Source organism: Gavialis gangeticus, unplaced genomic scaffold (assembly GCF_001723915.1).
Source record: "Gavialis gangeticus isolate Ggan-Ray unplaced genomic scaffold, GavGan_comp1, whole genome shotgun sequence".
NCBI lineage: Eukaryota > Metazoa > Chordata > Crocodylia > Gavialidae > Gavialis > Gavialis gangeticus.
In genome coordinates, this window is record NW_017728995.1 from 61426207 (window position 1) to 61442542 (window position 16336).

Below are 16336 nucleotides of genomic sequence, written 5' to 3' on the forward strand. Positions count from 1 at the left end.
GGGTTTTTAAGAGGAGGTTGGATGACCACCTTACTGGGGTCATTTGACCCCAGTGCTCTTCCTGCCATGGCAGGGGGTCGGACTAGATGATCTGCTCAGGTCCCTTCCGACCCTAGAAACTATGAAACTATGTGAATTGGAGACCACCCCACTCACGATATAGCCAGATAAAACAACTACATCAAAATGAAAAAAAATGTGACAGACTTACAGCAGTTTAAGGTGTTCTGTTCTAAATGTTGTGTGTGTCCACTCTATCCTGTGCAAGTAGAAGCTAAGCCATCTTAGTTTATTGTCTGTTTAAACTCCAGTGTAAGCTGTTTCAGTTTAGCTTCACTTATTCCAGGAAGGGAGTTGATACACAAAATAGTTATAATTGATCAGCAGACCCATGCTCAGCAGCCAGTGTGTTCCTTCTCCCCCCTATAAAGTAATATGATTGTAATCTCCCATCTAAGCCTTCAGACACCAAAAAAAAAAGATCAAACTTCCTACTGTCCTAGTTCCTCCTACCAGAGCAAAGATAACTGTTAAAAACACTCACAATTTCAGTGATTATGGAAGTCTGATGATGATCAAACTGAGGTTCTCAAGATAGTTTCTAGCACAAGAAAAGTTGCTCAATTCAAAATGTACATGAATTCTGCATTAGTGAAGGGCAGAACACCAGAAACTTATTTTCAACTAACCTATCAAAAACAGGCACACTGGACACTTTGGCCTGAATGTTGAATTTACATAAGTCTCAATTTTGTATGAAGACAACACCATAGTTGTGTACTGCTTGAACAGGCAACAAAGTAGTTAAAAGAACAATTATTTTCTGTGAATGCTAATGAACATTCTGCATATGCCAGTATTTTTCAACCAGCATGCTACAGCAGCCTGGGGTGCCATGCAATGTTAGCACTGTGCAAACATAATTTGTAAGATAAACCCAGAGATTTGAAATAGGGATCCATTGTGTCAAAAACATTCTGATCTGTTGCAGTCTGACTTTTTCGCAACAAATTGCTCTATTATTTTTCTGTTCTTTAAAAAAAAAGAAAAGAAAGAAAGAAAAACTAAGAGCTGGCATTTTCCAGTGAGTGCCTTGAGTCTAACAAGGTTGGGAACCATTGGCATATGATTGTGTGTGTGCCTGGCAAGTAGATTTTACTGTATAGGAAAAAATAGAAGGAAAATAACCTGTTGAGACCTATATTGTTTAGTCATTACACAAAGAAGTGGAGTCCCCTGTGGTTCAGTGGTAGAGTCCTTGTCTACCACAGAAGAGACCTGGGTTCAAATCCCAGATGCTTATTGCAGCCACAGAGGTACTAAACATCTGGACTCAGTCTGGTCTTTGGATTCTGTCTCAGTGGCCTAAAGGGGGATGGAAAGTCTGCACAACCTCCACTCCTCCTCCAAAACAAACAAACCTCCTGCCTAGGTATATGCATTGAAGGTCTGGGTGACCTGTAATGCATATACACCATGATCTAGAAGGGTCAATGGTTGCCAAACACAAAGAAGCTCCTCATGCCCCACAGGTACTCTGCTTCTCTGTCTCTTGTAATGTCAAAAATAACTCAATTTTGTCTGAGACTGGAATAAGAATTAAGATAGAACAAAAGTGTGCAGCCCGCTGACACTGCTTGTTCTATCTTAATTCTCATTCCAATCTCAGACAAAATTGAGTTATTTCCATCTTATGCTAGTTGGCCCCCATTTTCTATTAAGCCATTGCAACAATAGAAGTAAAGGAATGGAGCTTGCTTGTTGGAGGCAATAATGTGTAACAGGTTTCCGAGGAACCTCTCACCTCACTTAAACTGCTTGGGAGAAATTAAAACATGAACACTACCCTGAGCAAAATTTTTACCTCCAGTTTTGTGCCCTTTATCTACAGTCCCTCAAATGTCTTAAGGAAACCAGTAAGCTCTGTATTATTGCTTGTGCTATCCAGGAAATTCAAAGGTTGGAGGACAGCCAATTGTAAAAGCAGCACAGAGGTGACAGTGCTATCTCTAGGAGAAAAAGCAGTTTACAGTAATCCAAATCTATCACAGCAATCAATACCTTAGACTGTGTGGTGCCCTCACTTGTGCTCACAATCTGCTTCTGAGGTGACAGAGCTATCATATGACTCCCCTTCACCGTGACATACTGCTGCACTGAGGGCTGCGAGGCTGTTCCAGTTACAGGCATCTGTGGTTGCTGGGGCAGCTCTCCTGGCTCTTGCTTTATTATCACCTATTAATAAATGAAAGTTGAATTAAAAAAAAAAAGCTTTAGAGCATCCAAAGAAACCATCACCTACTGCCAACTTTCTATGGAAAAGATTCACAAGAAAGACAGCCAAGAACCTGAACTCTAGTCTTGATTCTGACAAACTCCCATGTCACAGACACATCACCCTCAGATGTAGCAAAAACATCATAAGCTGCACAGGGGTGAAAAAACACTGATGTTTGCAAAATTAATCAGAGGTTGACAGGTGCTAAACATTAATGCTAATGATGGATTTGTTCTGGTTTGCAGCTGCAAACAGGGCTAGCCTTCCTGAGGTTAATTAGTACTTTGATTCTTAACACCCTGCCCTGTCCACAATTCTGCCCAAAATACGCCAGACAGAACTCAAAACTTGGATACAACCTAAATTAAAAATAAAAAAAAACAACCGAAGCTCTCAGAGGCCTGTCTATTAGGGGTGTGCGAAGCAGGCCCTATTCGATTGGGATTCGGCCTGAATCTGGGACAGTGATTTGATTTGTTAATTTGGATCACTATCCCTGATTTGATTCAGCCAAATCCAAATCTGAAGGTTCGATGCTGATTCTGAAAAATCAGCGATTTGGACATAGACACAGCTTTAAAAGTTTTTTCTACATATCTTGAAGTAGCAGGCATGGCTCGTGAATGCTGCAACTGGCTGCAGGGGGACCCCAGGTGTCCCCCCAGACCCAAGAGACACCAGTTACCGAGCCAGGGGCATGCAGGTGATGACCCCACATGCTCCCCAGTGGACCCGGAAGAGCTTCTGGTCTACTTCCAGGTCTGCTGCCGAGCGCATGCTGGAAAGCCCCCCATGCTTCTGTGGGATGCTCCATGGGCCCCAGCATCGCAGTGCTCACAAGCCGCCTACTACCTAGAGGTACACAGAAAAAACATTTAAAGCTGTCTCTATGTCTGAATTTCTGAATTTTTCTGAATCTCTCCAAATCGATTTGGAGGGTTCCGATTCGATACAGCTTTGACGATTTAGCCACCGAATCAGGCTGAATCTCCACCAAATCAAATCAGGGACCAAAGCTTCGCACAGCCCTACTGCCTACCAAAAGTCCCCTTGTATTAGATCATTTTGGCCATTTTCCAACGGGCAGAGTATTAGCTCACAACAAAGGAAGAAAAGAACTTACTCCTAATGCTTGAAGAAACACACTTAAAAAGACAGGTCTTGGACATTCAGAAATGACAAGTATTATTTTACAGGCAAAGCAACTTATAGACCCAGAAACTATTCTAGTTTATTTTACTGTATTATGGAAGAAACTCACAGTGTGTTTTCAAATATCTGCTAGAACATGGCAGTAGTTCATTACAGGCAAAGAAAACAAAATAAAAAATAAAAGAAGAGACACGACAGGTTGGAAGAACAACGAAGCCACTGAAACAGAAAGACATGGTACATTTTATGAAAGTTGCAAGAGTTCATTTTTCTTCATGCCTGTCAATAAAACAGCCTGGGCTTCAAATTCTTGCTAAGGTATACAAGAATGTACATATACACACCATGAAAGTTGTGCCAAATCCAGACTATGCCTCCATGCACAAAACCAAAAAGTACACACCAAATACCTTGGTAAAAGCTCCAAGTCCTCCTGTCACAGATTTAGGGCTCTGAACCTTGGAATGACTCCCAATTGGACAAAGAGGTGGCATTGTTGCAAATAAAGAATCCTCCTGCTAAAAATGAATATACATGAAATGAACACATAGGTGAAACAAAGACTATAAACACTAGTAACTGGATGCCCATATCAGCAACTAGGATAACATGTAGAAGTAATTTTATACATGCTAAGGAAGGTCTATGTATTTCTATGCAAACATGATTATTGTGTGATTATGTGATACTGCATAAGCACCTAGAGATTCCAAATGCTCTCTTACTGGGAACTCCATTCTTGACCATTAAAACAACATTTCTTATTATATGGTAATTAGGTGCCTGGAATGGGCTGACATGTACAATCACAGCTACATTAGGTGTTTTGATAATAAGCCTCAATTTTCCATCCTTTGAAACAGAAGCGTCAAATGCCTGGCCTGTGGGTCAAATCTGACCTGCTGGAATAACAGAAGTTGGTAAGCATGGCCAGCAAGGGACATAGCCTGCGCCAGGACTTGGGGGGCCCAATGGACACAGCTGTCACTGGCATGGGGTGAGTCACTTTGACCCACAGCCCAGATCTGGCCTAAGAGGGTACTTTGGAATGTTAATCCAACCTCTTCTCCTAGCATATCCTATACTATCCTGGTGTTGAACTCCACCACAGAGACACAAGTTTACAGGGGCTATATTTCCATTAACAGAGCTGCAAATATTCTAAGCATATTCTGATTCTTACTGGTGTCATCTTGAAAACATGTGATGTGGGCATTCCCTAATTTGTTTCAAACTGCAAAGAAGCAACTGCTTCAGATCAGTGAAACAAGGATTAACGAGTAGTATTAGTTCTGTTAACTGAAGTCACTCTTAACTGTTTTTTCTGATATCATAAGGGGTGCACACATCTCATTTAATAGTACTGCTCCAATTCTGCTACCTCAAATAGACAAAGCCTCTAATATCTGCCTCCTAATAGAAGCAATTCCCAAAATCACTTTGGGATAAGCCTATGGCTTCAATTTTTGCAGAGGGAAAAAGTACACTTCGTTTTACTTAGCAGATCTTTCAACATGCACATGCATGGCAAATGATTCCTATACCACAGATTTTCAGAAAATGAGCATCATTTTCTGGAGAGAAGTATTCTGGTTCTCCACCCTGGCTGCAGTTATCCAAACACCCTACGATCAATCAGTCTTAAGGTGAACAGACTACTGCTGACCCACCTCCTGCATACTACTTCACAACCCACGAGCCACTTTCCAAAGGAGTAACATTGATGCCACTAGTCAGAAATATGTCTCTTTGTAAAGTGAGAGAGGTTTTTATCTGAAATAATTAAGTTCCGTACCTGTAGGGCTTTCCAGTTCAAAGTCATAAACCTGCTCACTTCTGCTCACTTGCAGCCAGTGACTGCAACCCTGATTGACTACAAACATACACTTTTGTAAATCAAACTTCTAAATACTGCTCATATATTAGTATTTTTTTTCTCCCTCAGTTGCTTACATGGACGTAGCAGCCAAGGCTTGGCTTGCTCTCAGTGTATGAATTGTGCAAAAATATCCATGCAACTGAGGTTTCTAAAAACACATGCTTCTGGGTCAGATCCAAAACAGTCACCAATCTAGTGAAGAAGATCAAAGGCCATTACAGAACATGCTCTTTTGAAAAATAAGGAGAGAGAGAGTACAGAGATCTATACCCTCTAAGGACTTTCCTGTTTGACAGCAAAAGACTTATTTTTAACAGAAATGTAGACAATTCTAATTAGAGCTGCCTGAATTGACACTATCATGCCTTCCAACATGCTGCTGCTGCTAAACAGAGTATGTTTCAGTGACATGGTGAGCTTATATTCTGTATTCAAGACAAGTTCACATGATGCTAAAAAAGACCAAATAGCCCATCTGCTCTATATGAAGTGATTTCTTCATAGAAACAGCCAATCAGCACAGTTATATTACCTTGACAGCAGAGGTTACAAAACTGCTTCCATGGATCTTTGAGACTGGAGATCCAGTTCCATGAGAGGCCTGAGAAACATTTGTCAATTTGCTTGTTGGGCTTCCTGTGTATTGGAAGGGTAAGGCAGACTTCAGGGTAAGCATTTTGTGATGGTTATTATTAAATAAACATAGTTTTGTATCTAACAAAGACATAGTATTTCACTTTTATTAACACCATATATATGCCGAAGGGAATACACAGTAATGATATTTCTGTTTCTGGTAGGCTTTGTGAAAGTTGCCTCATCCAAAACCTCAGTTTCAAACCTCAGATGTTTGACAATGTCTTTTTAAGATATTAGGAATAGATAGGATTTTGTAAAGAAGCTTGAAGGTAAATGGATTTGTGTCTGTTAGTCATTCAGATAAGTGGTGCTCACCCTCCAGTCTGTGGACTGAATCTGGCCTGTGGGGCCATGTCATCTGGCTTGCAGGGCTCTCCCCAGGTCCTGAAATCTGGTGGCAGGGGAATGGTTGTAGTGTTAAATGCCATGGCTATGGAAACCATGGCAATTAATGACACCATCACTCCCCCACCCCCAAATTTTTGGACCTGCGGGGAGCCCTGCAGGCCAGATGACATGACCCTGTGCACATGGACCAACCCCATCCGTGAGATCTGGTCTTGTGGGGCCGGAAGGATGAGCACCACTGATCTGGATGCTTTTGAAAATCCCACTCATTATATACAAGTCTGCACTCGGTACATTTGAAGTTAACCAAATTATCATATGTTGATAAACTACACTCCAACTGCATACAAAGCTTTAGAGAAAAGTGAAACATTTAACCTAGTCAATATATGATCAAGTTGTTTCCTGTTCATCCAACAAGAGACCTTCCAAAAAGTACCAGAAAAATAAAAGAACTCTAGCTACTTCAAACAGAGACTATTCAGCTCTCTTACCATACCTTTAAAGGTGGTGGCAGCTGAATAATTTTGAGTTTCTCAACAAGAAAGGGACACAAATTTTTCATAAAGAATTTTCCTATTTCCATCCAGATCTAGTGAAAGGTATTTGCTATGTGAATCATTTTAAACTAGTATAAAAAGTCTCTGTCAGCTCCAAGCACCTCTTTAACAAGCTACCAAATGTACACATATGCAAGTCAGGCATGAGGTTCTTTGGCCTGTGTGTCATGCTTTATATACAAGGACCTATGAGCAGCTAATATTTCTTCCAACTCCAGTACAAAGATGGCCTACTAGCTCTTCCCCTTCATCTGTCTCCTGGCCTAACTACTCCTTAGACAGTAAGAGAATCACAAGAACTCAACGTAAGGAGTCCCTGCCACCTCCGAAATACAGAATCTAGTTGAAGGAGTCGGGGGTGGGTCTGATGCAAATCTGTTAAAAGTAGCTGAATGAAGGTTCACAGTTCAATTATGGTTGGTAAGACCATCTTCTCCGGACCATCTTGATTTAATCAACCTACTGTTTGGACAGAGTTGGAGCAATGCGTGCTGGAATCCCTGACACCCTGAAGGTCATACTTCTGTACTGAAGATAGAGGTGGCAGCACAACACAACGGGTTGCACTTTACTGCACCCAAGACAGCTCCAGCCATCATCCCACATGCCCTTGTTACATGCATCACAACCTCCACCTACTCACTCCAATTTTTTTCTGAAACATGTACTCTCTTTGGAGAGAAATTAATGATTTATATTTGCTCTTACATTTTGTGTTGCTTCCTAGAGTGAACTCCACCTGTGCTAAGAACACCATATTGTCAGCAGTAGTTAGATAAACTATTGATCCTTCCCCCTTCTTGTGTAAAGCACTTTGGAATCTTTGCATATTGACTTAGTATTATTACAGGGAAGATAAATGGGAGTGGATAAAACTAAGCTGCTATCTTCCAAGATCACACTACACACCTGTGCTTGTGGCTGCTGCTCCAACCATCTGTCCAGGCTTGTCCACAATAATGAAGGGGTTATTAATGACGGAGCTAGCAGACCCTTGCTTCATGTGCACCGGGGTGGAGGTTGGGGTACGAGGTAGCGGAGATGGACTAGGGGTCGATATTGGAGAACCTTAAGAAAGAAAGTCCAATACTTCCATCTCTTAAATTTCATAAGGACATAAAAATGCCATAAAAGAAAATGACTTGGAGTTTGCACAGTTTGCCAAGGATGTGTTTCCTAGCCCAAGTTGGGTCACAAGGCTGTAAGGGGATGAGTAAAGTTTCAAAACCCCTGATCTCCCCTGCTCCCAATGTCAATAAGCCTCTGCATGAGGGTAAAGTGCTGAGCAGCTCCTGGAAAGGTATTTGCCTTTCTTCTCTATGCTGGCAACTCCTGTTTCTATAGCCATTAGGAACAGCACTAACTAGAAGGGCTGTAGACTCAGGCAACTGACCCCTAAGATAAGCCTCTCTTCCTACTATGCCACTCAACTGTGGGAGCACGTAAAAGCCACCACTGCAGCAGCATGTAGCCCCCTGGTAAGTGAAAAGGGAGGTAAACCAGGGGGAAAAACAGGTTGAAGAAAGTAATAAGGGAGCAATAAGAGATAAGAACAGAGAATGAGAATATGGCTAAAAGAGGGATGACAACTGCATTATGGCACACAGTGAAGGGACACTGTGTAGGACAGGGCTATCCTCTGTTAATTTGACTTCTTGGGAAGGACTGACTGCAAAAAATGAGCAGAAACACTGAAAGAGACGCTTAACAACTTACACATGGCTATAGCAATGTGAAAGAGGCAATAGGTTTTCTCAGAACTCAGTAGAGTCTCAGAGATGCTTAGCAAAGAAATATTTTGAATAGAAAAGATTGACAGAGAATATCCTAAGGATTTTAAGGCAGACAAGATAGCCATGTATTCTCACCTACTGGGAAACCTTCGTATCTTCTAAATAGGACCCAGAAAATTAGGCAAATGGTTCAGTATATTAAGGTAGCAAGTAAGAAAGCAGTTGGCACTTGTTCAAATAAGTTGCTATTGCCTTAGGTACTGTTTTAAGAGAGAAAGAATAAATATTGGCAGAAGAGAAAATACAACCATAAAAGGTAAAAGCAGGCAAGAAAAGTTTGGGAAGATATGATCAGCAGGCACCCATACTGGTACCTGCCACCTCAATCTCTATTCACTGAACACCACGCAATAGTGGTATATTACAGACAATGGTCTCATGTTCACAAGTGACTGAAGAAAGATGGGCATTGAAGTTTTCTCATGTACTCTACAGCCCAGCAGAAAGCATTGTGTTAGTGAAATGCAATGCATCATGCTCAGCAGACCAGGGAGTAGAAGCAGAATGAGCATCCTACAGAGTGACTGCATCTGTTTTAGAAGTTTCTAAAAGGATATAATTTTGCTTGCTGCAATCAGATGCTTATCTCTTCTCACTGAGACATCTAGAATTACTGTTAGTGGGGGAGGTAAAAGGAAACTGTCTGCTTCTAATGAGAAGACACTGTGACTATGAGAGCAACGATTTCGAGTTTTCAACACTGTCATCTGCTTGAGAAAAGGGGGAGCAGGAGGATAAAACTTTTCCCATTTTACCAGTCCCAAGAATCAGGAAGTGAAAAAGGGAAAGAAGCTTTGTCTCGCCATTCATAAACACGCTCATGAGACATTTCATTATTTTGTACTGAAGTAACAATTTTTATGCTTGAGCCAATTAACTAGGGGTAGCAGCATGTCAAAAAAAGTGCATGCCCAGGGAATGATTAAAAGTAGTTCCCAACTTGCTTTTAACCTGCAAACATTCTGCATAAGTATTTTTTAAAATGGACAGAATTTTTTTTTAATCTCTTCCACTGGAGTTTCCCTATTGACTTATGTTCAATGCTGGCAAGAAAACAAGGAAATGACACCGAACAAGGCCAACAGGTTCCATAACTCATTTTCCAGTATGAAGTATTCGGAACATCAACTAAAATTCACCTGACACAATCTTGCAGCTCATGGTGATTGGCTGGAAGGATTTTCCAGGTGATTCTGCTGGGCTTGGGATCTGACCCTGAGGCACAATTTTGCAACTAGCTGCAATTGGCTGAAAAGCCGAATTTCCATGGGAGCCAAAGGCGACCTTCTGTGTTAATTTAGTGGGAGTCCGTTCTATCGAAGAGGGCAGAGAATAAAACGTTGTATGTCTTTCGGTCTCAGCGTTCCCAGGGAATCCTGATTAAAACAGGGAAAAGAAGAGAAATATTTCTCATTCCTTAGTGTTTTACTGCATAGACGAAAAGTAAGATAGGACAAACGCCTTCAAAGCCTGTAAGTGTGATTTTGGGGCATTTTCATTTATTATTTTGCTTGACACTTCTCTGAAAAAAACATATACTGAATCAGAAAACAATGTACTGTCTAACCCAATATGTCGTCACGAAGATTCACTATCCTGGCATCCAATTTTGACAGATTTTTTTTGCAAATCCCAAGAGTGCCGATCTGTGTTGTTTGGAAGCGGCTACATCCATACAGTTGAAAAGTTTCCACTAAAGGAAGCCTCTGTCTCTGCATATTTGTGCATGATTATATAGGGGCAGGAACAGTGACTAATGTCCTCCTATATAGGCTCAGGGTCCATCATAATTCGTATAGGTGGAGCTCAGTTAATTAATGGCTCTAATGAATAACACCAGTTTCTCTGAGGCAGTAGCATGCTCTTTCTTTCCTGTTTGCTTTATAGACTGCCCATCCAAATGTTCAGCACGTCTTTGCTGAAGTCAGAAAATAGCTCATGTATTATATTTTAGGTGCTCATGTTTTTCTTTTTCTTTTTTTTTGCCACAGTAAGAGGAGCACAGTGACAAAGTGGTTCAGGTGTCTCACAATGGCGCCAGGGGTATAAGTCTGAGCCCCTCTCTGGACTTGTGCTGAAGGTCATCCCCAGTTGACAAGGTAAACATGGCTACTCTGAATTAGCGAGTATGTTGCCTGGCCACATCACAATACCCTATATGCTGCAGACTACAGAAAGCAAGGTCTTAACTATGTGAGCCCATTCAGCAGGGAAGTGGGATTGTAACCTTTTTGGTCATAAAAGAGTAGCAAATATAACACTTCCCATCCTTAGATGGCTCCATTCAGATGACATGTTGAACACCATTGGAAAGATATTAAGTTTTCAATTGCTAGAACATTGCAAAAATGCTGTGAAACTAAGTCTGGCATGTGGTAGGTGGGACTAAGGTAGCTTTTTTTACGTAACAACATAATTTTGCTTTAATGGTATAAAAACTGGTGTTTATCAACAACCCTAACCCATGCTTAGGAAAGAGTTTTAATTCAAGCCATCTGGGTTGCAATTACTTGTCATGAAATGAATTTTCTGTAAGAAGCAATGAAATAAGCATTATTCAGAAGTTTTTTAAATGCAAAGCAAAAAGAAGACAGCTATTTTTGAGAGTTCTCAAGACAACTTATAAGCTTATCCCAAAGAAACAGTTTCTATAAGTTTCCATGCAAGGTGTAAAAAAGAATCCAGTTCCCAGCTCCGAAATTGGCTAGTCACAGAACCATGACTGGAACAGAAGGTGCATATGGTACTGAGGAGAACGATAACAGGCATTTTAAATCAGCCTGGTGGATAAAAAGGCAGTTGATTCAAGAAAGGAAGGATGAATTTTATGGTTAAAGCACAGGTCTGGAGATCACTAGCCTAACTCCAGCTCCAATATGCCTCTAGGCAATGTTTATTTCCATGCTATATCTCACAAGAGTATTGTAGGGGAACACAAAACATTTGTCAAGCATTTCAACATTCCTGAATAAAAGACTCTAGAAGATGGTCCAGCTGCTGGAGCACTGGCTTAGGAGTTGGGAGGGCCTGGTTTAAATTCTCTACTTCACCTCTGCTTCCTGCATGACCTTGGCCAATCATGCAAAACCAAATTTACAAAGGGATTTTGGTGCTGGCATGCTTAGCTGCAACACTCAACTTCTAAGCGGCTGGCCTCCAGAGTGGGATTCACTGCGTTGGCTCCCTACACAGGACACAGAGTCTAATACATCAAAATGGGATTCAAAAAACAGTCAACATGCCAAGTGAGGAGCTGCCCAAGGTTGTGTCTACACTGCCTCCACACTGCTGTTGAGGGCTGCTGCCAACATTAAACTTCCCACCAACTCCTGTTCCACACCTGGAAACGAGGCAGGAGTGACTGAGAAATTTTGGTGCCTAGAAGGTCAAGCCGGGTTTTAAGGACTGCACTCTTGGGCTTAGATACCTGAATTCTACCTTTACACACAGGCCCACTTTAAAATCTGCCTGTAAAGCCCAGATCTAACAAAGATATTTAGATACTTAACTCTCACTGAAATTGGTGGGACATAGCTGCCAAATTACTTTCAAATACCTTTTTCAGTGTCTCTGCGCTTCATACTCAATCTGTTAAATGGAATATTCCATTTAACTTCTCTACCTCACAGGGACATTGCAAGAATGTGAACATTAAAACAAGTGCCAGGTACTCAGCTAAAATAGATGGCTAATGCATACTGCAACTGCCTCACTCCTCTCCAGCACCTCAGGCATGTCGTCTTTTTCTGCAGCAAACCCATGACCAGAGACTCTTGACAATCCCATAAGGTTATACAAAATCCTATTATGTTCACACATTTAAACAGCTCAAGTAGATCACCTGCCTAAATACTCTGAAATTGAGAGCAAAAAAGAAAACAGTTCTTAACACTTGCTTTTTCAACTGAATGGCCTACATAAAGCATTTGTTGTCTACAAAATTTGGCACAACTGAATCTACTCAATGACGTTCTAATGAAGAAAGTATTCTGAACTCAGTTTCTTTCATAAACCTGCCACTTCCTTAATGTACTAGACAGTCAAGAATCAGATGAGTTATTCCAATGCAACTCAGAAGTAATTCAGTTATTAACCCAACACTTAAAAATATTCAAATTATCCCTCTCAAGATTTAGAAAACATAAGTATCAGTTTGCTTTACCTTTTTCTACAGAAGCATCTGGACTGGACTCATGCAACTGTTTAATTGGAGAAGATGCTTTAACAGGTGCTGGTATGCTTAGTGGTAGTGGGAGAGAGGTGGGGACATCAGAAAGGTCAGACTCAGATGACTGGGAAAAGAGATATTCCTCTCCAAGGGAATGCCGATGTAACTCCACATCCACTACCTTCCAGAAAAAAATGAAAAGATTGTTAAAGCCTGCACATGGAAATCTGTAGCCATACACATAAGTTTACACACACACACAGAGCATCGTTCTGCTCTAATGACTCTAACAACATTTTAAATGCTACATGCCAGGATCAGGCCTAAGACAAGAGATAAAAATACATCTTCTTTGCAAAATTAAATATGCAACAATGGCATGAGTTTGCTCACACAAAACATTTGACAAGCAAACATCCTCAGACCAAGATCCTAAACAATGCGTCTGTGAGATGTCCCAGTGTAATCAGTAGGACTGAGCATGTGCAAGGGTACCTGCTATCATATCTTAACACAGGGTTGTAGACTAACCCCGTCTACTTGTTTTGGAAAGTCCTAGAAGCATGCACTATTACAGCACTTACTTACTCTTCCAAAACATTCTTCACTCACATGAGATATTTTATTTTAAACTCTACTCCACAGAGTGAAAAGCTGAGATAGAAAGTTTCCCAGGAAATTGCATTATTTGGTAAAGTACAGAGGGAAAAAAATCAAAACCCTGGAGAAAAAGAGAGAGTCTGATTTATTCATTTAGTTTTTTATACCTAAAACTTGTCAGATTTCACTTGCAGGGTGCTCTGGGAGTTGATAAACATTGAAATGTCTATTAATGTTTTTAGTTATCAAGTTAAAAAAGGCAATCCACAGATACTTGACTTAGTAAGATGGTAGGGCGACTCACTCATTTATATTGTATAATAACTAGATTTCCTGCACATCTGAACACTCTGCAGATCAAGGTGTTCAGTACTGAAAGCATACATAGCTTTGTGAAATAGCTCCAAAATCTGTATTGCACATTAACCTGTCTAGCACAAGTACTAGAAATGTTTTTCCCCAATGCTTTAATAATGTCTGGGGCTGAAGTGAAAATGTGATTGTTGAAATAAACCCACAGGTTGTCATTACTTCTGCACTAAATCTGTGTACCAGCAAGTCTGATCACTCACCGTTTCTGCACCAAGTGTCTGCAAGCCAGTGTAGGTTCTGTCCAACTGGGCAAAAACAATCAGATGAGTAAACACATTAACATGTTGTTATAAGCATTTCAAATTAAATGTATAAATAAACAAAAATGATGCTAACATAGCTGGAGAGGATGTCAAATTTACTAAAGCTAAAGTAGTATTTTTTTGCACAGTTGACTGAGCAAGACTACATGGTTTGTGCAGTATTGGGAACTACGATTTGAGGGAGGGTGGAAATTGGTGTTTTGCAAGGTATTTATATTTATTATATTGTTAAACTGTATTTATATTTTACAATTAAAGCAAAGAAAATAAGTGTCCCTTTTTAACCACTGTATGAATCTAAATAAATATCAGTAACATGAAAGATGCACTCATGAGATCTTTAAATCTTCTTACTGCTTATTCCAGTCTTAGCTGAATGGCTGGACACACTGGATATCAGTAGATACAAGCTAGGAAAGTCACAGATTTCATGGAAAAACAGGTGACTGAGGAACCCAGTCCCAGGGATGATCTGAGCCTTGCAAATATTACCCAAACTCCTGAGAGAAAATTCAGACCCTGCTTACGTTAAGGAAACTTGCTATGATTCAAACTCCTAACACAGACATACCGAACTGGTACAAAGCGCTGTCTAAACCGTCTTTCAAACTTGCCAGCCTTTCTCCAGTGCAACATCACCTCTACTAAAGCTGGATGCAAAATGGTTCTTTTTCCACAAGAAAAATGTTGATTCCCCACCCTAAACTTAGGAAAAATAAATAAAATAAAAAAATAAGCAAGCCAAAACCCTGGGAGGAATTTGTAGTCCAGGTGTTACATGGTCCCCTTTTCCTCTGTAGGCTGGGCTCCCTCGATTCAGCTACATCCACCATAATGCAACATGCCATCTCCCCCAAGGTTAAGGGAGGCAGTATATCATGGCAGTCATTTGGCACCTGTCCATTACAAGAGACAAGACCAGGCAAGAAGCCTACCCATACAGCAGACTGTGTGCCTCAGTCTCCCTAAGTACAAGTCCTATGAGATACAGTGGCATTATTTCAGACTCAGATTGCTTCAGGTTTCCTGTATTTCACAATGGATAATTATGAAGCAGCCCTAACACATTTCAGTTTGCATTGAGATACTTACACAAGCGAGAAATTTGTTAAAGCAACCAAGGCTGAAATCAAGCTAATAGCAACTCAGCTGTAAGAAAAGCTAAGCACAGTAAAAAACAATGCAAGCAAATGAATGCCAGGAGTACTGGATGCAAGAAAATAGATGCAACCGTGTAGTATTCACAAATACTGCACACCTCCAATTCCCACTGTGCCCAACAGAATCAAGATGCTGCTCAGAGCCGCAGGAAAATTCAAGCCATAGAGGATAAGTGGGGAACTCTGGGCCTTCCCTCTTCGTGCCCCCCTCCTGTAACACACGATATGTAGCCTAGGTGTTAGACTGAAGATGCCAGGTAGCCGTAGGCAACACAGGAGGAAGAGAACAGATATATCAATCACTCTTTAGTGATTACAGAAGTGATTACTCTACGACACTGTCATGTTAAAATAAAGAGAAAAGGAGATAAAGAAAAAAAATCCCAGAAAACAAATAAAAGTATTTGGGCAGAGTAATTCCATCTGCTGAGAAACTAGGGGTCTTCGCTCAAAATTCACTTCTTATGTAGCTGATTATCAAATACTTTGTTGCATTTTTTGTCTTAATCTGCTGATCTATTCTTTGTGTCCTCCATTCATACCTGCAAGGGCAGTTGTACACAAACACACTAGAAGCAGGGAGACAGACATAAGCATAGCACATTCTACAGGTTACACAAGTGAAGCTATTATACTTGGGTCCTTCCCAACTCTTTTGTTAAAATACCTTCAGATTGTGTATGATGTCGATCCTCTTGTTCTGGCTGTCCTTGAAGTGTATCTGAACCCTCACAGGAAATTCTCCCCAGCCACGTCGAGTCAAGTGGAATGGAGGCTCTCTGGAAATACATGCAGATTAACATTTCAGATACCCTATGTTGGTTACATTCACCCCCTCCTTAAAACAAAAACATGTTTTTCCCATTGATTGCTAAATTGTCCTAAATCCCACAGTCAGCCTCACACAGAACACTAGGTTTGGCAGTATGAGAAGGAAAAAAAATTCCCTCCCTTTGACAGACACCTAAGGATACATTTACAATTTTCTTAGGTGGGGAGAGGGGAGAAGGGTGCCAAAATGGTGAAGACTGGACCAGTAAAGACGGACAAAGTTGTCTTAAAAAAAGGGGGCTTCATGAAGCCAGGTGGTCAATAGTGGTAAAAAAAAAAAAAAAAAAAAAAAA

At 40.7% G+C, this 16336-nt stretch overlaps 1 protein-coding gene across 5 annotated transcripts in view; it reads right to left on the bottom strand.

The window, feature by feature from the left end:
- Positions 1-16336, bottom strand: part of YEATS2 (YEATS domain containing 2) — a 91161-nt gene that overhangs the window by 37743 nt on the left and 37082 nt on the right. Inside the window, exons 8-15 of one of the 5 annotated variants that reach the window (XM_019503697.1) lie at positions 15880-15991; positions 13990-14034; positions 12812-12998; positions 9789-10025; positions 7766-7924; positions 5842-5945; positions 3841-3945; positions 2062-2235 (exon numbers count right to left, since the gene is read on the bottom strand). In XM_019503697.1, the coding sequence (XP_019359242.1) occupies positions 2062-2235; positions 3841-3945; positions 5842-5945; positions 7766-7924; positions 9789-10025; positions 12812-12998; positions 13990-14034; positions 15880-15991 (1123 nt within the window). Of the gene's footprint in view, positions 1-2061; positions 2236-3840; positions 3949-5841; positions 5946-7765; positions 7925-9788; positions 10026-12811; positions 12999-13989; positions 14035-15879; positions 15992-16336 lie in introns of all 5 variants that reach the window. The other 4 variants (XM_019503696.1, XM_019503699.1, XM_019503698.1 and 1 more) reach the window with 4 other exon arrangements.